A 25,013-nucleotide genomic window follows, 5' to 3' on the forward strand; every position below is an offset into this window, starting at 1 on the left:
AGTGAAGCACAAGTGTTTAACTCCTTAAACAAAATCACGTCCTGATTATCATCTTTACAAACAACACTGACATGACAGAGAGCTGTAAAAATTTAACAGCGTAAATTAAAAAATATATTGCATCCTCATTCCTGTGCAAAAAATAAAAAAGTGTACGTCATGTCATGTTGTGTCATGTTCGCGCTTAGCTGTTGAGGGAACGGCCTTATTGTTAATGAGCTCGTCACAGGCAGTAGCAAAAATCATTTCCTCGATGACTATTTTGAGATTACAGAAACTCAATGAATGATTTGTTATTAAAGTTCCACAGCACCGTTTCGAGAAAAAAAAAATAGCAACACAGGTAAGGTTTGGTAGACGACATCTACATATTACATTGTACCAGTGAGTCCTAAATTGTATCCTATTCACTCAGAAATAAGACGTACTGTCCTGAGAAATTCAAAAATGTAATGTGATAACATAGACCACTTTACTTCCCTACATCAGTCCACTTTTATAGGCAGTCTTGCTATTAGCAGTCAATAATAATTTGGTATAGTAAAGCACTGATTGCACAGGGTAGCAAAACTAGCAATGCACAGTTGTTACTCATCCTAAAGATACTTGTTGCCATATTAAAATGGGATACACAACTAGGAAATAGTAAAGATCCTTTCTGTGAAAAGTGCTCTCTTTATACATATGTGTGTAGTTTTTGAATGGCACGAGTCAGTCAATCAGTGAACATGTTAACTAGCAGTTAGGGCATGTGAGACATTGCAACTTTTGGCAAGTATGAGGAAACGTGCTTTCGCAGTAGTGGTGAAATGCCCTAGGCCACAAACACATACACGTAAATAAATGCACACACTTCCCTGCCCCTACTTTTAACATTTCGTATTATCACCTTAAAGGTAACCACTGACAGAAATACTTGTAGCTCTTAAAAGATAAATGTTAGTATGAGTTATAATAATGTGATATTATATGATATTGGGATTGCGTAAAAGGGTTTATAAACCACACAAAAAAACACTTGATCACGAAAAGGGAGGGGGAAAAAAGGGTCCGTGACAGTAGTGTTGGACTGATACCATTTTTTGGCCCCGATACCGATACCTGGCTGTGCAGTAACGGCCGATACCGATACCACTTTGTTTGAAATATATATATATATATATATATATACAGTGATACCTCAGCTCACGAACGCTTAAGCTCACGAACTTTTCGCCTCAAGAACATTAAATTCGCGAGCATATAGTCATTGCTGACGAACTAGTTTTCGGCGGACGAACCAAACCACGCGGTCGAACAGCGCCACGAGAAGCTGACGCACGCTCACGGCGTCCCAGTTCGTCCCCTCCCTTTCGTTGAGTGCGGACGTGGTTTGTGTTTAATAGACCTTTTGGACCATATTGAGTGTACTTTTGCTATTATGGGACCGAAAAAGACCCCACCACAGGCTAGTGTTAAGCCTAAGAAGACATTAAAGAAAATAAGGTATATTTTTGTGTAGTTTTAAGGCTTATTTAGTAGGAAATTATGTTTTATGGGGATCTGGGAACGGATTATTCTCATTTTAATGGTTTCTTATGGGAAATAAATGTTCGGAAGACGAACTTTTCACCTTACACACACTTTTTGGAACCAATTATGTTCGTGAGCTGAGGTATCACTGTATGTATATGTATATACATATATATATATATTAGGGCTGTCAAACGATTAAAATTTTTAATCGAGTTAATTACAGCTTAAAAATTAATTAATCGTAATTAATCGCAATTGATCGCAATTCAAACCATCTATAAAATATGCCATATTTTTCTGTAAATTATATATATATATTCGGTAAAATAATTTGTTGGAATGGAAAGATAAGACACAAGATGGATATATACATTTAACATACGGTACATAAGGACTGTAGTGGGCATTTCACTCTACTGTCATTTAAATCTGTCTATGCTGTCCTCACTCCGAAGTGTCTACTTTTTCCAAAGCTAGACAGCTAGTGAACGACGCCTTAATAATCAGACTTCTTCCTTTTTCATCTGATTTATTAATAAAATGGCCTCAAATCATTGTCCTCTATAGGCCGTAGTGAAACTACAAAAAAAAAAAAGTACACAAGCATTGCATTAGCAACAACGTTAGCTTAGCACGCTATACAGGTTCACTACACATAAATAAAAAGCGTCTCATACAAAAAATATATCATTTCGCTTACTAACATAAAATGTACATTCTTTACAACAACCATACTTACGGACAAATCTTGTCCAAGGATCATATGAGCACAACATTACAACGTAGGCGTTAGCCCGAGACGTCGTGCAGCCATATTGAACTGGCAAGAAAGCAATAAACCATGTCGCAAAGCGACCACAAGAGTTCGCTGTTAGACAGCACAAAAAAACTTGCTGTAAAACTTACCAAAAGGCAGAATACTGTCTGAGCGGGACATGTGCGTTAACTGCGTCAAATATTTTAACGTGATTAATTTAAAAAATTAATTACCGCGCGTTAACGCGATAATTTTGACAGCCCTAATATATATTTATATGTACAAAATGAATCCAGTAGAACATTTTATTGCATAAGTCGTATGGGTGACAATAGTTAAATAAACCTTTGGCTCTCAAAGGCCAAAATAGCGCTAAATTCGTGAAATTAAAACATGTATAATACTAGCCCAACAGTAAGAAAGTAAAAATAAAATGGGAATGAATAATGAATGAACTTTTTTAAACCCTGAGTTTTGGATCTCAAAGGCCAAGCAGTGCAACTTTCATGAAATTATAAGTAGTAATAATTCACCAAAGCATCCTGTCTCTCTATTAGCCTCCCTTTCTGTGCACCAGCAGCAACACACACTTAGCCACTTAGCTTAGTTTACGTTTACAGCACTTTTGAATAGGCTTGCCACCCATCTTTTGAAATAATGAATTGTTCCGAATTGGGAATAACGGGCGGTAATTAATTTTTTAAAAATTCATCACGTTAACATATTTGACGCATTTAACGCATGCGCGGAATGACCCGCTCATGCATTGCCTCATACAGATTACAATGACGCAGTTTTTTTTTTTTTTTGCAGATTGAGAGCTAAGAGGCAGAGAAAGGCGAGTGGACACAGGCGTTCATTGGACCTCGCCGTTTATTGGCATAAGCTTCGGCAACTCCTTCACAACAAAGATAAGTATCATTTAGTGAAGCAAAACAAAAATAATATTCCTATCTCTCAAAAAAATAATGTTCAAAAAAGAAAACAGCTTCAATCTGTATTAATATGGCCCTATTCTCACACAGTTAATAATGCAGAGAACTGGCATTCCCAATCAAAATAGCTATGCAAAATACACATAAAACTTACTCAGACTTTGGTCAAACTCTATTCAAACATTTCATTTAGCTCACTGGATGGCAATATTTAGTCACAATATACAAACTATCAGAGGTCTCATACGTTGTGAAGCCAGCACTCAAAAGTCTTTCTATCCGTTGATCCCTTTAACAGAAAGAATGTAACTAATGTCATCTTGTGGATTTATTGTTATAATAAACAATACAGTTCTTTTGTACAGTACGTTGAATGTATACATCCGTCTTGTGTCTTATCTTTCCGTTCCAACAATAATTTACAGAAAAATATGGCATATTTTAGAGATGGTTTGAATTGCAAATAATTGCGATTAATTAATTTTTAAGCTGTGATTAACTCGATTAAAAATGTTAATCGTTTGACTGCCCTAGTATATATATATATATATATATATATATATATATATATATACACATTTACCGTATTGGCCCGAATATAAGACGACCCCGATTATAAGACGACCCCCTCTTTTTCAAGACTTAAGTTTGAAAAAAGACTTTTTGAACACCAAATTAATTTTTATACAGAAACGACCACGGAAAGCTTTTCTCTGACTGAGCATTTTTTAGGCGATCTTTTTGAGCTCTCATCTCCGTACATTACACTCTGTGACACCATATTTCACAGCCGCTTTGCAGTTGTTTGAAGACACCGCCTCATTTATCACCATCAACTTGAAGTTTGCGTCATAACTTCTCCTCAGCTGCCGGTGTTCTGCCAAAATGTCCTACATCGGCGAAACGTCCTACATTAGTCGAATTTGACACCTAAATTACTACCGTGCGCTCTAAACTTGTTTTGTTTAGATGCATACAGGAATAACGTACTAAAGAAATGCCTGCAGAAAATACTTAAATGTAGTTATGTCAAATAAGGACGATTTAAATACGCTACGTGACTAATGTGGTCAACTGCTTCAAAGCTAACACAAAAAAACACAATGGTTAAAAGTATGAGAGGGTAATACATGCAAAAAGTATCTTTGAGGCTGTGAAAAGGTTCTAAATAACTAAATAAAAACAAAAATAGTGAGTACTCGCCGCTTCCAACCGATGTGCGCATGCGTGTGAATGCATATGCAAGCGCCCTGAGCATTGTGTAGGACGTTTCGCCGCGTAGTAAGGAATGGCCAAACACCGGTTAACCTGGCCAATCTTCGACCCACTTTTCTCCAAATTGTCGCGAAGTTTCTCCATTTTCGGTTATCTCTTCTATTACCGGTATTTTCTTCTCTTTTCCTTCTTACCACTTTCTTCTTCGTGTCAGGGGTTCGCTTTGGCCGCCCGAGTCGCGTTCAGCATTCGATTCATTGATGACTGGCGCCATCAAGCGTCGTGAATGGGTATATGTCTAGGCTGCAGTTTTTTTTTTTTTTTTTTTTTTTTTTTTTTTAGACCGCAGTTATAAGACGACCTCCTCTTTTTCAATCTTATTTCAGTGCAAAAAACATCGTCTTATATTCGGGCCAATACGGTATATGCATTTTAGGAGTTTTGGGGATGTCCCTTTTTTGTTGTCGCCTATACGGCTTTGGGCGCGAGGGGGGCGTCCCTTATTTCAATTTCTGAAAGGTGGCAACCCTACTTTTGAAACCTGTCTAAAATTACTGCGGCAATTCTTTCAGTAAAAGACAATAAGTAAAAGACAATAAAAGTGAAGTTGAAGTGAGCTAACCTTTCTCTTGGTAGCAGTTGCTGCTTTTGTAGCCTCAAACTCTGTGTTCGTTCACGTTTCGTCTTCAAATGTTTAATCAGGTTCGAGGTAATGAAACTGGCTGATTTAACTCCACCTCTCGAAACTTTCAGGCCGCAAATCTTGCATGCAGTTATTGTCGAAGGAGATAATAAACTGAAATATTTTCAGGTTGAGAGCGGCTATTTGCCCACTCTCATTGGTCTAGAGCAGGCCAATAGCGATAGCTGCTTGGCATGCAAAGTGATCACGTATCATCACACAACAGAGAGTGTAGTGAGCGTCAGGAGAAAAAAAGGCTGCGATCAAGTGTTATAATACTGGACCAGTAATTGGTATCGGCACCCTCTTTGTTGGTACTCACAGATACCGATACCACCATTTCAGGCCGAATCACCTCCCCCTGGTATCGGTGCATCTTTACGTGACAGTAGGTCGGGATTAAGAAGAGGAAAAAAAAAAAAAACAGGGAAAACCGCAGTGAGAGGCAGACAAATGAAAAAAACAAGGCAATGATGCAACTAGCAACGAAGGTATATACAAACTGTCAAATGGCAGCAAGTCAATATCTCGGCAAGCCGCCTAGGTTCGGTTTAATGACACTGCTGGAATTGGATGCAGGTACGACGTCTCACAGCTCTGTAACAAAACAGTCTGACCAGCAGCAGAATGTGAAAAAAAAATGTCAGTCGTCATACTAGCTTTGCTTGCTAGCTAGCACAGCTATTTTCCCGTCATCAGTCCCAGCGTGCATTGTGCGCGTAAAAGATGGCGCCCTCCGGAGGTAAAAAATGTACAAAATATAGATTTTTAAAGAGCATACAACAGGAGAAAAACAGTCTTAAATAGTATTATTATGTGAATTAAAATCATATTTTGAGACGATTCAACTATATACAACAATTTAGCAAAGGGCAGATGACGAGAAATTAAGTCTTTTAATCTGTCGGTTAGCCACGCCTACCATTATAGGGCTCTAGCGTCCCCAACAGGTGGATGACGTCAGCGGTTGACTGGGCTTATCGGTTTTACTATTCAGCCCATTGAGGGGGAATGATTCAGAACGAGGAAAACGTGACGAAGAGAGCCGCAAAATGTCATTGTTTCAGTCTCTCGACTCCAATATTTTTACAGGATATTCTTTTTATCCAAGTATTTTTCCCCAATAGCTAAATAAATGGCTTGAGAAGGACCAGTCAGCCCGTCGAGGGGGAACTATTCACAACGAGGTAAACGTGACGAAGAGAGCTGCAAAATGTCATTGTTTCTGTCTCTTTACTTCAGTATTTTTACAGGATATTCTTTTTATCCAAGTATTTTCCCCAATTGCTAAATAAATGGCATGGTCATGACAAATAACAGTCTTGTGCTAAATGGAATATGAAATAATAAAAATGCACTTATTCAGGATGACATGGCAAAATTACTCCATAATGGTCAAAACTGTCGACTTCACCTTTACTGTCGCACCTCCCAAACGATATTTTATGACACCTAAATCGGACATATGTCATTTCCCTTCCCCGGCTTCGGAGAATGTAAACAAACCAAGAGGCGTGACAGTTAGCCGACATGCTAAACCGAACAGAGTGATGTTTCAAAGTCTTCGAAGAGTAAAATCACACATAACTAGCCCGGATTATTTGACATGACGACTGGGTTGTCGATTGTCTTTGCGGATCGGCAAACCGCCCGGCGGAGAGCAATTTACAGTACGTTCCCCGGAGGAGGGCGGCTGCAGTTGTTGTGCAGTTAACGTGCAGCTAATGTGCACGAGGAGAGCTTTTTATATGCCTATCAATGATCAAACATAAGTAGTCCTTGATTCAAAGAAAGTTTGTAGTGTTTGCTTTGTAATCGCTGCATTAATATTTGACATAATACAAAACAAGATGTTTACTCACTTCCTCGTAAGTCCAATGGTCCCACAGTAGTAGGGCTTGTTTTGGCCAATATCCACGGTGAATGGGAACCTTTTGAAACTACAAAAAGGCGCACACGCCTCTACCTCATAAAGCAAGATATTTCTGCAGGCATTTGGCTGGCGTGATGCGAAAAATAAACGTATTAATCCGCAAAATCAGCTGAATCCTTTGTCCTCATACACAACAGTACGGCTGTCTAGTGAAGAGGACGTCTTCACCCGTACACGTCACAGCGCCCTCCTCCTCAATGCAAGAACGAAGCCGGAAGTCACTCATTTTCATGGCGCGGGATTCAAAAAACTAAATAAAAATAGCGATCGCCACCACACACATCCAAGCGGTCCATATCATTCAGGGGCATAAAATACCGCGTGTATTATGAAATAAACATGCTTTTTCGTGTCACATGCACTTTAAATCAGTGGTAATAATAATAAAAGAGAACAATTGATGCTTTTTACAGCCTACAAATCTTTAGGTCCGAAGTTCCCTCCAATCATGCAACCAGAATTGAACATTTGAATACTGTATTTAATTGAGGGCAGGAAAATGAAAGTAGTCCAAGGGAGGCAACTTTCTTCTATAGTTATTTTACCTACTTGAATGGAACCCTTTAATGCACAATTTTTTTTTTTTTTTTTTTAACCTTTACATGGCACTCGTTTAACTCGTTGGCTGCCATTGATGGCGCTTGACATCCAGTTCATTTTGTTTGGGAGTAAATGATCGTTTCAGTATCTTTGAAGGCGACTGACGTCAATAGCTGTCAATGGCAGCCAGTGAGTTAATACGACTGGAGAGCGCTTCATTGTTTTTGAACAACATTAGAGGGATCTATGAGTGTAGATGCAGCCATTTTGCACTGACACAATAGCAGACAGCAAAACAAATTGTGTCATTTCTTGCGAAAGTGTAAGACCTATTGCATGTGTTGACAATTATTTTGATTGTATAATACAAGATTGTTATAGTCTCATATATGCACTTATTTGTTTGGTCTAACAAAGAGGGATCCCGAACGTTAAAAAAATATATAATAATAACTGCGTAATAAGGTTTATGTTTGAGGCTTTATAGAGCAATTTCTTACAACTGAGGATGTTTTCTGAAATTCTAACTATCCCATTTGCATTGTATTCTTTTGCCAGATGAGTTGTGCAATGCACACAACCACGCATATTAACAAAGAGTCAACTTGCCCTAACATGACTTGTTTCGTTTTCTGACCCCACCCTTTCACTCCAAGGAATTCCTGGAAGCTAGCACCTTTTTCATTTAAATATTATGCCTCATATAACACCTTATATTCAATCATTATATGAAACATATCTTGTTTAGTGACTATGGTTAGCCAGATACACAAGCTTCTTCGAGTTTTGGCATTTTACAATAAAAACAAAGGAAACGTGTTGAAATGATATGGAATATATTTAAGTAATAGATTGGCAATAATAGAATAATCATTTCAAATAAAAGAAAAACAGGTGCATGGCATAAAATATGTTTACAGTGTAACTCAAACTGTTTTTTTTGCAACCAGTGTACCAACACGCTTGCATACATCACTTGTAGCTGTAGGTATGTATGGTGGAAGGAATACAGTGTTACTAATAAAGTAAAGGTTCATGCACAAGCAATAATTTAAAGTAAAAAAAAAAAAAACTGAATGGAAGGCACAACTACAAACTTTTGTTCCTCCTCCCGTAACACAAATGAAATCTGAAATACAGGATCCGCCATCATTTTGCTTGTGTGTTTCTGGACTTTTTCCCAGTAGGTTTTACTTGTGTAATTCATTTCTTCAGTCGTACACATGCTCACTTTTACGTTCATTGGGAACAAATTGTTGCACGGTGTGCTGGTTTCTTGTCACTCATCATTCAGAGACACAAGTGCGAATCTGAGGCCCAAGGGGGGCAATGCCATCTTTGGACAGGGTGGTCATATCACATGCTTGTTTTTTAACACACGAGAACTTTTGTCATGATTCACCTCTTATTTGTCCAGCTCCTCTTTCAATTAAAAAGGCCTAGATTTAAAACTAAGGACGCAGGATGTATAGAATCAAGTCTCTCCTTGTCCATTTACTACCTTCTGCACTTCAGGCAAGGGTTGGAAGAGGGAGTCCGGTGCCTGATCCTCCTGCCCTGCTGGTGGACCCACAGTGGGTCCCGCCGTAACTTCGGGCGCATGTAATTCCACGTCGGACGAAAGCACTCTGTGGCCATCAAGATTCATTTTTATTCCCAGGCTGACCAGCAAGTTCTGGAGGCGCGTGGCTGTGCTCGCCAGCTGCTGCTTCTCCAGTTCCAGAGTAGAAACTTTCTGCTTCAGCTCACTCTCTGACTGCACTAGCGCCGCTACTCGACTCTCGAGGCTGCACACCCGAGCGTACGACACCTGTGTGGAGAAAGAGATGGGAAGTTCATATTATTACGGTAAAAACATAATACTGTTAAAATGTTGGAGAATATTAATAGCTATCATAACATTCTGTTAAAGCGATCCATGGATAGAAAGACTTGTAGTTCTTAAAAGATAAATGTTAGTACAAGTTATAGAAATTTTATATTAAAACCCCTCTTAATGTTTTTGTTTTAATAAAATTTATGAAATTTTCAATCAAAAAATAAACTAGTAGGTCGCCATTGTTGATTTCAATAATTACACAATTCTCATGGTCATATAAATCAGTCGCTCCCAAGCGCCAGCAGAGGGCGAGAAAACTCAAAAAAACACCAGTCACAAGTGCACATGACCCTGTGCTTTCATTTTAATCTCTTTGAGCGGGGCATGTGTGTTAATTTCGTCAAATATTTTAACGTGATTAATTTTAAAAATTAATTACCGCCCGTTAACGCGATAATTTTGACAGCCCTATTTTAAACATAAATATATATGCTTGTGTGCCACTCATCTTTACTGAATAAATACTCCCAAATGGACTGGACATTAATTGCTCTCAGTAGGTGTTTTTAGAACACATTTTCTTTTACTACCTATAATAACACATACAGTGGGGCAAATAAGTATTTAGTCAACCAACAATTGTGTTCTCCTACAAAAGTTCTCCTACTTGAAAAGATTAGACAGGCCTGTAATTCTCAGCATGGGTAAACCTCAACCATGAGAGACAGAATGTGGAAAAAAAAAAAAAACAGAAAATCACATTGTTTGATTTTTTAAAGAATTTATTTCTAAATTAGAGTGGAAAATAAGTATTTGGTCACCTACAAACAAGCAAGATTTCTGGCTGTCAAAGAGGTCTAACTTCTTCTAACGAGGCTCCACTCATTACCTGTATTGATGGCACCTGTTTTAACTCATTATGGGTATAAAAGACACCTGTCCACAACCTCAGTCAGTCACACTCCAAACTCTACTATGGCCAAGACCAAAGAGCTGTCGAAGGACACCAGAGACAAAATAGTAGACCTGCACCAGGCTGGGAAGACTGAATCTGCAATAGGTAAAACGCTTGGTGTAAAGAAATCAACTGTGGGAGCAATTATTAGAAAATGGAAGACATACAAGACCACTGATAAGCTCCCTCGATCTGGGGCTCCATGCAAGATCTCACCCTGTGGCGTCAAAATGATAACAAGAACAGTGAGCAAAAATCCCAGAACCACAAGGGGTGACCTAGTGAATGACCAACAGAGAGCTGGGACCACAGTAACAAAGGCTACTATAGTAACACAATGCGCCGCTGGGGACTCAAATCCCGCACTGACAGACGTGTCCCCCTGCTGAAGAAAGTACACGTCCAGGCCCGTCTGCGGTTCGCTAGAGAGCATTTGGATGATCCAGAAGAGGACTGGGAGAATGTGTTATGGTCAGATGAAACGGAAACAGAACATTTTGGTAGAAACAAAGGTTCTCGTGTTTGGAGGAGAAAGAAAACTGAATTGCATCCGAAGAACACCATACCCGCAGTGCAGCATGGGGGTGGAAACATCCTGCTTTGGGGCTGTTTCGGCAAAGGGACCAGGACGACTGATCTGTGTAAAGGAAAGAATGAATGGGGCCATATATCGAGAGATTTTGAGTGAAAATCTCCTTCCATCAGCAAGGGCATTGAAGATGAGACGTGGCTGGGTCTTTCAGCATGACAACGATCCCAAACACACAGCCAGTGCAGCAAAGGAGTGGCTTCGTAAGAAGCATTTCAAGGTCCTGGAGTGGCCTAGCCAGTCCCCAGATCTCAACCCCATAAAAAAATCTGTGGAGGGAGTTGAAAGTCCGTGTTGCCCAACGACAGCCCAAAACATCACTGCTCTAGAGGAGATCTGCATGAAGGAATGGGCATAAATACCTTGCCTGGCACGGCCAGACTGTTCTCCCTGAGAGAATAGTCTGGGACCCAGCCCATCAACGGCCTCTCCAGCAAGTACAAAATCAATCGACAAATCAGATTAGTTTATTTGCGTGACGTGTTCTGAACAAGCAACGTCACTCTTCCGCATCAGAAGTCGTCTCCACAACAACATAGATGGCGAACAGGAGAGCCGAGAATATGTTCCAATCCACGGTAAAATCAGCTTTAAATTACCAAAAACACATCGACACAAGTCACTGACAACAGTCTGTCTCCCGCTAGCCATGTTGAATAAACTCCGCTCTCCTTGTATGTTTACTTCCGCGCGCAAGTCCCTTGTCCCGCCCGTCGCTGATTGGTCTGTTTGCTGTGGCTTGCTCGCCCTGGAAATTTTTTCCGCTTAATGGTGGCCAGACTCAATAGCTGGAACAGCGGTGAGTCTGGAGTACCAGGCTACAAAATACCAGCAACAGTGTGTGAAAAGCTTGTGAAGAGTTCCAGAAAACGTTTGGCCTCCGTTATTGCCAACAAAGGGTACATAACAAAGTATTAAGATGAACTTTTGGTATTGACCAAATACTTATTTTCCACCATGATTTGTAAATAAATTCTTTAAAAATCAAACAATGTGATTTTCTGTTTTTTTTTCTTCACATTCTGTCTCTCATGGTTGAGGTTTACCCATGTTGACAATTACATACCTCTCTAATATTTTCAAGTGGGAGAACTTGCACAATTAGTGGTTGACTAAATACTTATTTGCCCCACTGTATACACTGCTGGCCAAAAGTATTGGCGCCACTGCAACTCTGTCAGATAATGCTCAATTTCTCCCTGAAAATGATTGCAATTACAAATGCTTTGGTAGTAATATCTTCACGCAGCCGTGAAAATTACCGCCCACATTTTTATTTACCGTGCGATAAATGGACTTATTGGATATCGCGACAGGCTTAGAAATTAGGTTTCAAGACATTGTGCAGGGGAACGTTTGTAAACATATAAAGAAAAAAAAAATACATTTGCAAATTTAACCAAAGGATTCGGCAGAAACTGTAGCAGCTGCGTGAAATTCAGTGCAGTACAAAATTTGTGAATTTTTGGATATATTGTTGAGAGCGCTATATGGACCTGCAGCTCCTCGAGGAGATCAAGGTTCTGCTGTCTCAGGCTCTGATTGGTCCTCTCCAGCTGTGCAGCACGCTGGTGCTGGTTGAGGGTCGGAGGCGTGTCAAGGAGTTCATCCTGCAAGACGTGGTACTCCACCTCGTACGCCTGGAGCTGCTTGGACACATCCATCTCACAAACCTGCAATCAGCAAAAAAAAAAAAAAAAAAAAAAAAAAAAGAACTCCCTCATTATGATCGAAAGGCTGTCGCATGTGTTAACTCTTTGGCTGCCATTCACTAATTGTTGACTTGATCACTGCCGGCCCCTTCCATTTTAAATGGATTGGATGCATTGTTGTTTTCTTCAACAATGACAATAATGAAAATATTTCGTCGACAAACAATTTTTTCATGACGATGACAACCTAAAAACGTGGCTTTGGAGACAAGGACATAACGAGACGAATGCCAGTTTTCGTCTGTCGGGATGACAAAAATGCAACAGTTTCCATCATCCTGTATGTTCAAAATGCGTGACATTTTCATATTGTACGAGGAGTGCGTCAGCTTGCATCGTAGCAGTGTTTTGGTCATGTCACTCATGTGAGATGTACTGCACCCCTCCCCCACTCTCCTCACCAAATTTTAGGATGTGTTTTAAGCTAGGCTGCGTTTCAGCTTCGGACGTCTATTGTGTCATATAATGAATGAGTTAACATTACAGTGGTTCACATATTTTCCACACTAAGCCATTAAGAATGATTCAGAGTTTACATCATTATTTTACATTTGTACTAGATTTTTTTTCAACTGCTTTGAAATCTGAACTAACCACATTGTTTTTGTTCACTTACACTCTTTTAAACCATTGTCTATATCTTGTTGAGTCACTTAAAGCTACCTACAGTCAATGTGATGTGGCCAGATGGCACAGGAGGGAAATAACCTGCAAGCTACGGCATGACTCACTTGCTATTTCATTCAAATTATAAAGTCAACGCATACTTCCGGAGCTACTTGATGATATGTTTGACTCACACAAGGGTACAAATCACCATCATGCGACATATTAGTCAAAATAATGACACAAGGAGGACAAATCATGGATAAAGGGGTAAATGATGAGTTTTTCCAGTTCTCTTCATCCCTTGCACTGACAAAGGAGGATAAATGAAGTCATCATCAGCTTCTCACCCCATCAGACGCAAAGGGCGGATTTTCTCTCATTTCGTCATGAAGTAATGTGGTTGCTGGCAAGAAATGTAGAATCACACCTGTGAATTGAACCACAGGGGACTGCAAGTATCTCAACTAATTTTAACACAACAGAAACCTGTTCTAAATAGAAATGCATGACAGCGACCCACTTAACACACCGTAATTCATTTCAGGTATAAGTAGATATAAACTGTTGATCCTATTCTAAACTATGATTTAAACGAAAGCAAGCCACACTGCATGTTGTGAAATGGGAAACGGTTAATAAAGAAGTGATCACACTGTTTGATGGACATGTATGTGTAAGAATTTTTTTTTTCTTTTAAGGAGTTTTCACAAGGTAATATACGGTCAATACACGTGTGAGTCTCTGTCCTGTCATGTCTGGCTTTGGCACTAATCATAGTGATTGTGACTGTGTGGATGAGGTGATGTTTATGTTTATAGTGTCTTTCTAGTTGTTGTTACCACTGACAATGACAGACAAACTGGTGTATTTTCACTTGAATATCAGTCTACTCAAATATTTCCAGTGGAATCATCGAACACAGTTATGAAGAAGCAAAAATTTTAAAAAGTCACGCGCGGTTTAAAGTTACTAGTTTTTCCATCTTTGAAGTCTGTTTCATAAGTTTCATGTTTTATTGGGCGATTTGTAACTGTGTCATCCTTATACGAGGCGTGGCCCCTTCCCACCACTTTCGAGTTTTTTGGCTGCAATGACCACAGGATTTTATTTTTACACATCCACCATAAAAACAATTGGGCAGAAAATGTGCCGAACAGTCTTACGACACTTTTGGAGCAATGAACGCCTGTCTCCCAACTGTGTGCAGAAAGCCTTCGCCTCAAATTGAAAAAAAGAGAAAGGAAATGTTCAGTTGATTAGCCAACGCTTAACACTGAAACATACTGGCATCTTCTTCATTACGTTTTTTTTTTAAATTTTATTTTAATAATGAAATCCATGTATGAAATGACTATACATTACATGACTGGGAGCATAGCAGAGCAACATACTGGAAGAAGCTGATACGCCACACCAAACCAATCTACAACATCATAGACCAATCTACCTTAAATACATGTAGGCTCTTATACATAACAACACATAAAATACTTCAACACATAAAATGTTAAATCATTGGCAATATTTTATATTTACTACATATTTTGACCGTTAGTTGGCGCCACGGTTTGCGGGCTCGCAGTGATGACGTCATTGGGATCTTTCCAAATGTGTAGCGTGTTCAACAATTGCTCTTTGCTGCCTAAACTCGCGCAGTAAAATGCCACGGTGTGCTGCTTTTGGATGCAATTTCCAGTCAAATGGAAACAAGGGGAGTGAAGTGAGTGGTCAAGGTGGAATTATTAGTTTTAGTGAATAAATGTGCATAAGTGGAAGCTTCTCCCCCTTTTTGGCCCCTGTATGCACATATCCTACCCACCACGCGTTACAAGTGGCGCCCGAACATTTTTCCTGGATCCTCAGTCAAGTAAGGGATCCGTCTATTTTCTGGATCCGATGGTCCCACCGCGTCTGACTTATTGGTTTCGGATCTGTCTATTTTTTTTTATTTGTCGGTCCCACAGCGGCTTTTTGGATCAGTCTATTTTGTGGAATCGACGGCCTGATCGCGGCTGCAACATTGCCATGGGATCAGTCTAATTCCTGGATCTTCGAATGATTAAAAAACGCGGATTTGGATTACTATTGCTATCTTTTTTGTACACTATTCTTCGTGGGAGTTTTCCCCAAATCATACCAAATAATCAAAGCACTATGGCACGCTAGAGTGACGACAGTGACTCTGACATGGACCTTACAACAATGTTGGAGTTCGTCAGGGAACGCGTGTTTGCGTACTGCTAAGCTCCTGAGTGCAGAGTGGTCAAGGTGGAAACATTATTTTTTGTGAATAAAATTTGCATTGGTGGAAGCTTCTCCCCTTTTCGGTACTTTTATACACATATCCTACCTACCACGCGTTACAATGTACAAGACATGGATTACACAAGGTGTGCTCTTTGGCCTGTTCTGTATGTAAAGCACACGACAGCTCTGGATGCTAACAATTTACATAATTATATTGGGATAAGTTTGAAAACGCATTATGCTTACCTTGAATACCTGCTAATAAAACCGGAGTTCCCAACAGCATACGCTCTCTCGCTTTGTTGTCATTGAGACTTTTGCCCAACTTTTGTCTTATCAGGTATTTGCTGCACGCATTTTTCTCTGAAACTCGTCTTGTGAACGACCGACAGTGCTGTCCTGCTCCTCACTTTTCAGATCTGGTTCAAATAGGAAGGGTAGAACCGACGACATGTTGGGAAAGCTAACGAGTGACACGCTGGAATTTCGGCAACGGGCCCGGTGACGGCACGCACTGCGACGTAACAAGAATGGCGACCTATCACTTAAAATAGTTTTACAAACTTTATTAAAACAAAAACATTAAGAGGGGTTTTAATATCAAATTATTATAACTCATACTAACATTTATCTTTTAAGAATTACTTGTCTTAAAAATAGAGGATCCCTTTAATAAATACTGCTGGTTTTCATACAAATGGCAATTACACATAGCAAAACAAATAAATTATAAATAAAAATTGGAATAATAATATCAAGCCTAATAATTCCTGTAATAATGTAACAAATCGGGTTCTATGTGGTTTATGTGGCGGATGGAGTTTAGCGTGGTGTACCTGAACGCACCGCGTGGCTAACTTGAGAGAGTGAGGGAGGGCTTTTTACTTTCACTTTGTTCAGCTGCGGCAGACGGTAGGCATGTTATGTTGGACAAGTTCTGAAATAAATGATAAAAACCTGACGAAGCTGGCGATTTGTTTGGTGATGTTAGCACAATAATAATTTTCACCTTAACTAAAGTTGGATGTCAAAAAGATCATGTGTCGAAGTGATCGTATATCGAGGTACCACTGTATATCATTTTTCTCCCGAGCAAAATTAAGTTTATATACGACTAAATAATGACTCACATATAAACAACATCACAATAGCCTAGGAAATTGTGGGTATAAATGACATAACGAGCAATGGAAGACTATCCGAACTTCTCACATTGGATTGGCTAAAATAGCTCCGGCATTTAAAAATGTCTGCTAAATGCAATTATGTCTACTTCTTGGAAATATTGGCTTTCTTTGACGATTTTCTTCATTGTTGCACATCATTATTTATTTATTTTTTTAAAGGGATCCTCGGACTTAAAGAATTGTAGGCTCTAAGCCACAATTGTTCTCTTTTACTAAAATATGTTATTAGAAACACATACTGTATATCATTGCCATTGATTTAAAAATCTACAATATTTTAGTCTAGTTATGTTTTGACCTACGGAGGGCACCGTGCTTTACGCGCGCAATGCATGCTGGGGGTGATGACGCGGTTGACCTGGACTGGGAGAAAAGCTGTGCTAGCTAGCAAGCCAAGAGAGTATGACGACTGGCATGATTTTGTCATATTCTGTTTCTGGTAAGATTTTTTTTGTTACAGAGCTGTGGGATGAGTTTCTAACGTCGTACCTGCATCCAATTCTAGCTCATCAGCAGTGTCTTTAAACCGATCCTAGGCGGCTTGGCGAGATACTGACTTGCTGCCACTTGAGTTTGTATATCCCTTTGTTGTTAGTGGCATCATTGCGTTGTTTTTTTTCATTTATCTGCCTTTCACTGCGGGTTTCCCTCTCTTTTTAAATTTTTTTAAAAAATTGGTCCCGACCTAATGTCACAGACCCTTTTTTTGTCTCCCTTTTCGCGATTATGCTTTTTTTTTGTGCTTAATAAACCTTTCACGCAATCCCCTATGTTCTTGTTATCTGCTTGCTGTCTGAAGTGAGCCATGTTTTTTTAATTTCGTGGTCAAGCCAGCCGCACTTTCTTTTTAGTTGCGTTTTCCTTTCAGGTTTTACCGCACAGACAGACAGCGCATGTGGGTTACAATTCCTTTATAAGGAAAATCACGACTCTAATGTCACAAAGAAATATATTCCTGTGGTCTAAAGCCTGAGTTATACTCCCGCGTTGCGGTGACGGCGAAGCGACCACGGCGTCATTCGATAGTTCTGCGGTGAGGGAACGCGTTGCTCTGTAATTCACCGCCAAGCCACTAGAGGGGTGTGGCGTTATGTCTGTACGGTTTTGGGGCATGCTTGACTGTTGACTTCCGCTAGTCTAGTTTAAGGGAGAAAAAATAAACAATGCAAGATGGAACTCTTAAAAGGAATATTCTGCTCATCAACATTGAATAAATATTGAACATACAAATGTTGAGGGGCAGGCGACACAGAAGAAGGTTTCGAGGCGGTCTGGACGACTTTTGATGCCGCACAGAGAGTTTTAGACTCGGGTGGAGAAAGCTAGCTGTGGCGGCTAGCTTCAAACTGGCGTCGAGCACTGCGTTCAAGGTCTGCAAAGCCCTCCAGCCCGATTTGTTTGCCGTGTCCTACAACCAGCCAGTGGGAAGCCATAGCAGATTTCTGGCGTCTATGGAACTTCCCAAACTGCGTTGGGAGCCTTGATTTTAACGTTATCATAAAAAGCACCGTTGCATTCTCAATCAGTGATGATGTATCGTGTGTGAACTGTCTTATTGAAAATTAAAGATCAAAACAACTCTTTTGACACCAAATCTTTGCTTTATTCTTCATATACTTGAAGTGTGACATGTAAATAAGTCACAGACTTACAGCAAACATATGTACACAATAAATGATGAAGTGCATCAACCAAAAATACGACATAAAGTGATAAAAAAGTTGGCAGTTTTTGACTGACTGGATCACCGCTTCGCGTGGCCACTCGATTCCGAACACACACGTCTCGCTGGTTCTTCTATTTTTTTTTTTTTTCAATCGCCGACCTTGCCATTTGGCAATCACAATAATGTCTGGACGAGACTTGCTCTTCGATGATACTCGCGTTGGCTTGGTCCATTTTTGCGTGTAGAAAATAATGTTTGATTCTATTCTACAATGGCGGTGATCTTGCGCTGAATCGGAAACAACAGTCTGAGCGGACCAATCACAGTCCGTTTCAGCCACGTCATACGCGTCTACACGACGCGAATGTTAGAAAATTCGAGAGGAGCGCAGCAGGCTACGGCGCAGGGTCGCAACTCGGGTCTTCCTTGACGGCGCAGGTCTGACGTGGAAGTATAACTCGGCCTTAAGTGCTTGTCTGTCGCACGGGAAACGCAAGTTTGAATCCCGCTGGAGACTTTCATTTAATTGCTTTTGCTGTGCGTTTTGTGAAATATCAACAGTGCTGTCCTACACATCACTTTCCCGCTCGGGTTCAAATTGGAAGGGCAGAACCGACGACATGTTTATGTAGCTAACGAGTGACACTGTGGAAGTACGGCTGCCTAGTGACGTCACCGAATTGCGTCGTCAACAACAATGCCGACCTACTAGTTAAACAATTTTTTCAAATTTTATAAAAACGAAAACATTAAGTGGGGTTTGAATGTCAAACACTATAACTCAAACAACATTTTTCTTTTAAGAACTACTAGTCTTTCTGTCTGTGGTTCCCTTTAATTGTAAAACTCTATATGTTACACCAATTATAGAATGTTTTTTTTTCATACATTTTCCATGGAGGATGAGTTATCCTTTGGATCTAGCACAACTTCCTTGCTCCAGGCGTTAAAAAGGCAGTACTGCCACACCCAGACAGGTTAGCTGTAAGGTGTGTTTATCATCCTTCGTTGAGGAAATAAATAAAAAGATGGGTGGGAAAAAAAACTGCATTGTCAGTCTTTATGCATATATTTTCCAGATTTTTAAAATTAGACCGAATAAGCAGGCAACTGCAGGATCCACAAAAAGAAGCCTGTCCGGTGATGGAGCAAGTTCAAACAAGTCTGCAAGAGCAGGAAAAAGATGAGAGAACAGTTCTCACAGCTGAGCGACCACACCAAGTGCTCGCACTTAAAAGTTGAGCCACGGCTGTCAACACAGCCATTCCTTTTCATATAAACACTCATACTTCAACCAAAGGAGGGCACCTATCACTACAGCAACTAAGGGATTGAAGGAGAAGCTTGTGGTGGTGTTCTCCACACAAGGAGATGTGGTCTTCAGCCTAAATGTTTTAAGCCTGTTGTTCGCTGCTGCACACCCTGGTTTGTTGACATTAACCAGCGGTTAAATAATTACGATTTTTTTTTTTTTTAAACAAATGATATAACCATGATTTGGGTTAAGGCACGTCAGCGTTATACATAAGATGAGCAAAATTCTGAAATTCGGTCATATTGTATCCATGTTTAGCCCGGGATCATGGAAAAAGGTGTTCTAGCGTTCTAATATTATATGTAATGTAGTCTAATAATTAAAGTCTCCAAACTCATCACATGATTGGAAATCAGACCTTATCTCGCCATTTTCCGAGGATAAGAATTGAGTAAAAAAAGATGATTTTTTAAAATGTATTTATTTATTATCATTTTTAGAAGTGGAGTTAAGCACTTCAGTCTTACAAAGTATAAAATTTATTGACCTTTGAAAGATATTAAGCTGTTTTCAGCATTTTATTTTGTATTTAAGATTTATGTAAGACAGACTATTCAAACGTAATTTGTTTGCAATCATATTTTGTGCTAAACAACTTATGTTCACATTAAGTTTTGTATATATTTTTTGAATTGTTTAAACCACTGCCGCACTGCAAGTCTTTATGTGGCAACCATGTCGGGATTGTCGTTTTCACCCCAAAAATATATAGAGATGTGGATGGTGAATCAGTGAATCAGATCCTTGTGGGTGCTGCGTGCGTGTCAATATTTTCTCTTTTTATACTATTGCAACGTGATATCCAAAAGCAGCAATCAATTTTAAGATGCAACTAATATTGCGCTTGGACTGCATAGGCAACAACTACGGACAAAAAACATTTTCGAAGGTTAATTTTGGTGAAAGACCTTTATGATAATGTGAGGAATTACAAAAGGCCAAACCTGATTAATAGTTTTTTCCATCTGCACCAGGCCCAGGTTGGGCAGTGTGGTCTTGATGAAGTCCACAATGGACTCCAGGCTGTCATGTTGCAAGATGAGAGGCTTGTGGCTCCCCAAAAGACTCAAGGCCACCTTGAAGATGACCTCTGGTCCTTGGAGGAACAACATATCTGACAAAAAGAACACAGAAAAGATTAGGACATGACCACTAATCATGGCACAATATGGGCATATTATAAACAAGGGACTTTTAACAAAGCTACAAACCTGTGGCATTATATGGCTAGTAAGAGGTGTGTGAATACGTGCTTTGAATATACAGCATAAGGGTGTGGTAAGGGTTACATGAGAACATACAACATTTTAAAAGAAATGGGAGTGGAGGAATCAAGCCCAATATACAAACACGCGCACATGCACGTACACAAACAGAAATACAGTCACGCTCGGAGAAGCGCAAGGAGACACTAAGTCTCGCACAGTAACTGAGCACCATGTAAGAAATCAGGCGTGAAAAAAATGGTGATGAAGTAACAAGGGAAAGTACAGACAAGACAGAGAGTATGGGTGTGACCTTTCAATTTTTACATGGAAAAAAAAGATGATGATAACACCAGGTTATAATTTACCTAAAGTAGAAGCGTTTGATTGTGACTTTGCATAGGCGGCATAAAACAATGTATATAGGCCAAAAGTTTGGACACACCTCATTCAATGCAACACAAATGAAGGTCACAATCCCATTGATAAAGCAATAAATTCCACTAATTAACCCCGAAAAGGCATACCTGTGAAATCAAAAAACATTTTATGTGACTATCACTTGAAACTCATCAAGACTCTTTTTTTTTTTTTTTTTTGCTAAGTACATAATTCCACACACATTCATTCATAGTTTTATTACATTCAGTGAGAAGTTATAATGAAAATAGTCATTAAAATACAGAAAAAGCACAAATGGAAGGTGTGTCCAGTGATAACCCTTGGGTCGTGTGGTTGCCATTAGGCATGTGACGTTATGAGATTCTGACGATATGATATCACGGTTTGATGGTATCACGGTACAGTGATCCCTTGCTACTTCGCGCTTCAAACTCCGGGTCTTCAGTCCATCGCGGATTTTTTTTCAATTAAAAAAAAAAAAATTACAGATGAGCTGTTTCAATTACGCAGTCTCCCTCTCGTAGTGCACGTGGAGCTGTTTATTAAAGTTTATGATGATTGACTGATGAATGTGTTTGATATTGCCAGAGTCAAGAACTTCTGAAGTGCCGCGTGCGTCAAACAACTTAACTTTAACTTGTTAAACAGTTGCTGTGGCAACTCATTGTGTAAGCAGTGAGCAGCTCTGAGCGAATTTTGAGTAGACTCACTCAGTGAAGCATTTAATAAAGCCAAGCATTTTTGTACTATTACTTTGTTCTTGTTTAAAAATAATTCGGTGGGACAGGAACATGTTTAAAACTTTTCATAATTATTACATATGTAGTACTTAAAAAACAGTTTTTAAAATATATGTTTACACATATATTTTTTTAAATTTTACTTTGGAGAAAAAAGTGAAAAAACATCTCTTATATGTATCTCTTTCCAATGCTAAATCTGAATAAATACAGGGGTGTTGCACTACTTCGCGGTTTTTCACTCATGGCGGCGGGTCCTGGTTCCCATTATCCGTAAAAAACGAGGGATCACTGGATTGTTATTACAGCTCTAAAATGTGTTACCTTGAGATATCCGGGTTGGAAAAAAAAAACAAAAAACTTTTCCATCAAACAGGATATTTCTTTTTCATAACATTTTCGCAAATAGAACATAAAATACATTAAAAAAAAAAAAGATATTCTAAATAAAATTAAAATAAATGCAGTCCTTTTGGTGAGCCTAAACCCACAGCCACTCCTCAACATTATTAGCATCAGAACAAAAATAATTGAATTATTTTCCATAAAAAGCATGCATGTATGACTCGTGTCATGTTAACATTATACACACACTCTCTTTCTCAACATAGACAGTTCCCTTGAGAGAAAAAAGCACTACATGTTTTACCACCGCTAGACACACTAAACATGTTGGAGTTAACTCTCGTAGCTGGTGGGAAACATTCATGAGTTTTTACTAACCTTTAATTTTGTATAAATGGGAAAAAATCATATCGGAGGTATTGCCTCCTCGGCAGCCACCCACTGCAAACATGTTATACATGTTGGTTGGCCCTCCTCTTCTAAGCTGCGGCCGTCTGTTTTTTTCTGTAGCAGAAATATTCCCATACAAGCAATTTCGTTTTCTTCGATGGAGGAAAAAGTTCAGGAGTTTCGCGTCCTCCAGCTACCGTGTAGGACAGCTGACTCACTGACACTGAGCAACAACTGGTGTGGGAGGGTCGAGCAGTTGCAAGCGAGGGATTTCTCCCTGCGTTTTTGCGACATAAAAAATAGCTAATACCGTGAGGACGGAATGAAGGAACATTTTTGCGGTTCTGAAACCATGACGTTTTCATACCACGGTATACCTTGAAACCGGTAATCGGCACATATCTAGTTGTCATGCGCATCCTCGGTAGTGCTTTGGATATCAATTCGACGGGGAGACCAAAATCGACAGAGCACTGGCAGTACTTATCGCTCATTGAAATTAAAGGCAAGAATGAGTCTTTTTACCCAAGTTTACATTTTTTGGTATTGTTTTTTGTACTTGAATTATTTTCAATATTCAAATATTGTTACTTTACGCAAATTTTAAGGATACTGTTCTGCTTATTGTGCAGTAGGCCTGAAATACATTTTGAGATTTGCACTGGTTAATGGTCTTTTTACATTTGTGTTTTCTTAAGAGACTAATATATTTCATCCAAATAAATACCAAATCTTGAAAAATACTGTATATAGTGTTTTTATTCTTTAATCAGTTAATATAAACATTTTTGGTGTGAAAGATGTTAAACATGATATAATGTAATAATGTGTAGAACATGAAAAGTAACATCAGTGACTTTGCTGAGTATCTAATTACTCTTACAATGAGGTAACTAAATTACTAACTCAATTCTTTTTTTCGAAGAATTTGTAACTAAACAATTACTTTTTTAAAGCAAGATTAATATCACTGCTCCTTACATCGTTAAAAAAAAAAAAAAAAAAAAAAAGAATTCATACAAAAATGTCAAGCTATACATCTAGTGTAGGTTTTTTTGTTTTTGTTTTGTAATTGTGTTTTTCCACATATAGGTCCCACCAGAGTATATGACGCACTTGGACTATAAGACATTGTATAGGATATTTACACCTAAAGACGTGGAGCATTTTATAGTCCAAAAATTACGATATACTGCTTCCATTAGAAGCGATGATAATATCTGGTAGTAGAGCCACTATGTATAAAGACATTTTAAATTGAAATTCCGTTGGGAATTTGCAAATGATCATTTTCTATCAGTCCATGCTAAAATGCAGCAGGACGTTGAAAACCATGTTATCCAATGATATTAGTGTTGCAAGAAGATCAAGCCCACACCCTGAGCACCAACATCACAACATCATACTTCAGTGACTTTTTGTGAGCTCGCCCTTGAGCTTGAGCCTACCCTATGTGACCTTAACCAAGAGGTGGCCAACTCATACAGAGTCTGAAAATAAATAAAAAAATAAATCTCACCAAAAACTCTGGCCACGAAACCGAGGGGGAAATGTGAGGCAAAGGCGGTGAGGAACCACGGTGTGGCATACAGGCTGGGCCCAATCTCTTGTTGCTCCAAGTGGATGTAGAGATCCCGGTGATAATCATGGAGCAGACGTGACAACTGGTACATCTGAATCTTGAGGCATTCATTAAACACAAGTTTAACACATTTACTTTTAGCTCAGGAATGACGATGAAATTGAAAGTAACGGAATTGGCAGCACAATAATTGATAAGTGAGTAAAGAATCAAATGCTTTTTTCAGCCTAATGCATAGATTTTTGTAAGTACACAAAGCAACACTAGGTAATTTTTCAGTTTTGGTTGATTTTAGCGACGCCGGTGGACAAAAGTGTGATTGTTTTGCCTTAAGGAAGACTACGCTTCCCATAAGGACCATCGCACACACGCACAGTGTCGTAAAATCATGATCTCCCTGTCGCCAGCAGATGGCTTAAATAACATTTTTGTTTCCAGCGCCTGTGTGAAGGATGAATAGTACCGTAATGGCCCAAATATAAGACGGCCCTGATTATAAGACGACCCCCTCTTTTTCAAGACTCAAGTTTGAAAAAAAGACTTTTTGAACACCAAATTTTTATACAGAAAATAATTACAGTACATCTGAAACAAATGATTATAACAATGTATTTGAGAAAAAAAGCATGTTATTTTGCCTCGTTCAAATTTAATATCTGAACATTTAAATATG

General features: G+C 39.1%; 1 protein-coding gene across 6 annotated transcripts in view; it reads right to left on the reverse strand.

The window, feature by feature from the left end:
* Positions 1 to 8,396: 8,396 nt before the first annotated feature.
* The window catches only part of tbc1d1 (TBC1 (tre-2/USP6, BUB2, cdc16) domain family, member 1), a 105,949-nt gene continuing 89,332 nt past the window's right edge, over positions 8,397 to 25,013 (reverse strand). For all 6 annotated transcript variants that reach the window (XM_057842834.1, XM_057842833.1, XM_057842831.1 and 3 more), the window contains 4 exons: positions 24,278 to 24,437; positions 20,621 to 20,790; positions 12,437 to 12,613; positions 8,397 to 9,387 (listed from right to left, as the gene is read on the reverse strand). In XM_057842834.1, the coding sequence (XP_057698817.1) occupies positions 9,052 to 9,387; positions 12,437 to 12,613; positions 20,621 to 20,790; positions 24,278 to 24,437 (843 nt within the window). In that variant the 3' untranslated portion in view covers positions 8,397 to 9,051. The remainder of the gene's footprint in view (positions 9,388 to 12,436; positions 12,614 to 20,620; positions 20,791 to 24,277; positions 24,438 to 25,013) is intronic.

This window comes from Corythoichthys intestinalis, chromosome 8 (genome assembly GCF_030265065.1).
Source record: "Corythoichthys intestinalis isolate RoL2023-P3 chromosome 8, ASM3026506v1, whole genome shotgun sequence".
Taxonomy (NCBI): Eukaryota; Metazoa; Chordata; class Actinopteri; order Syngnathiformes; family Syngnathidae; genus Corythoichthys; species Corythoichthys intestinalis.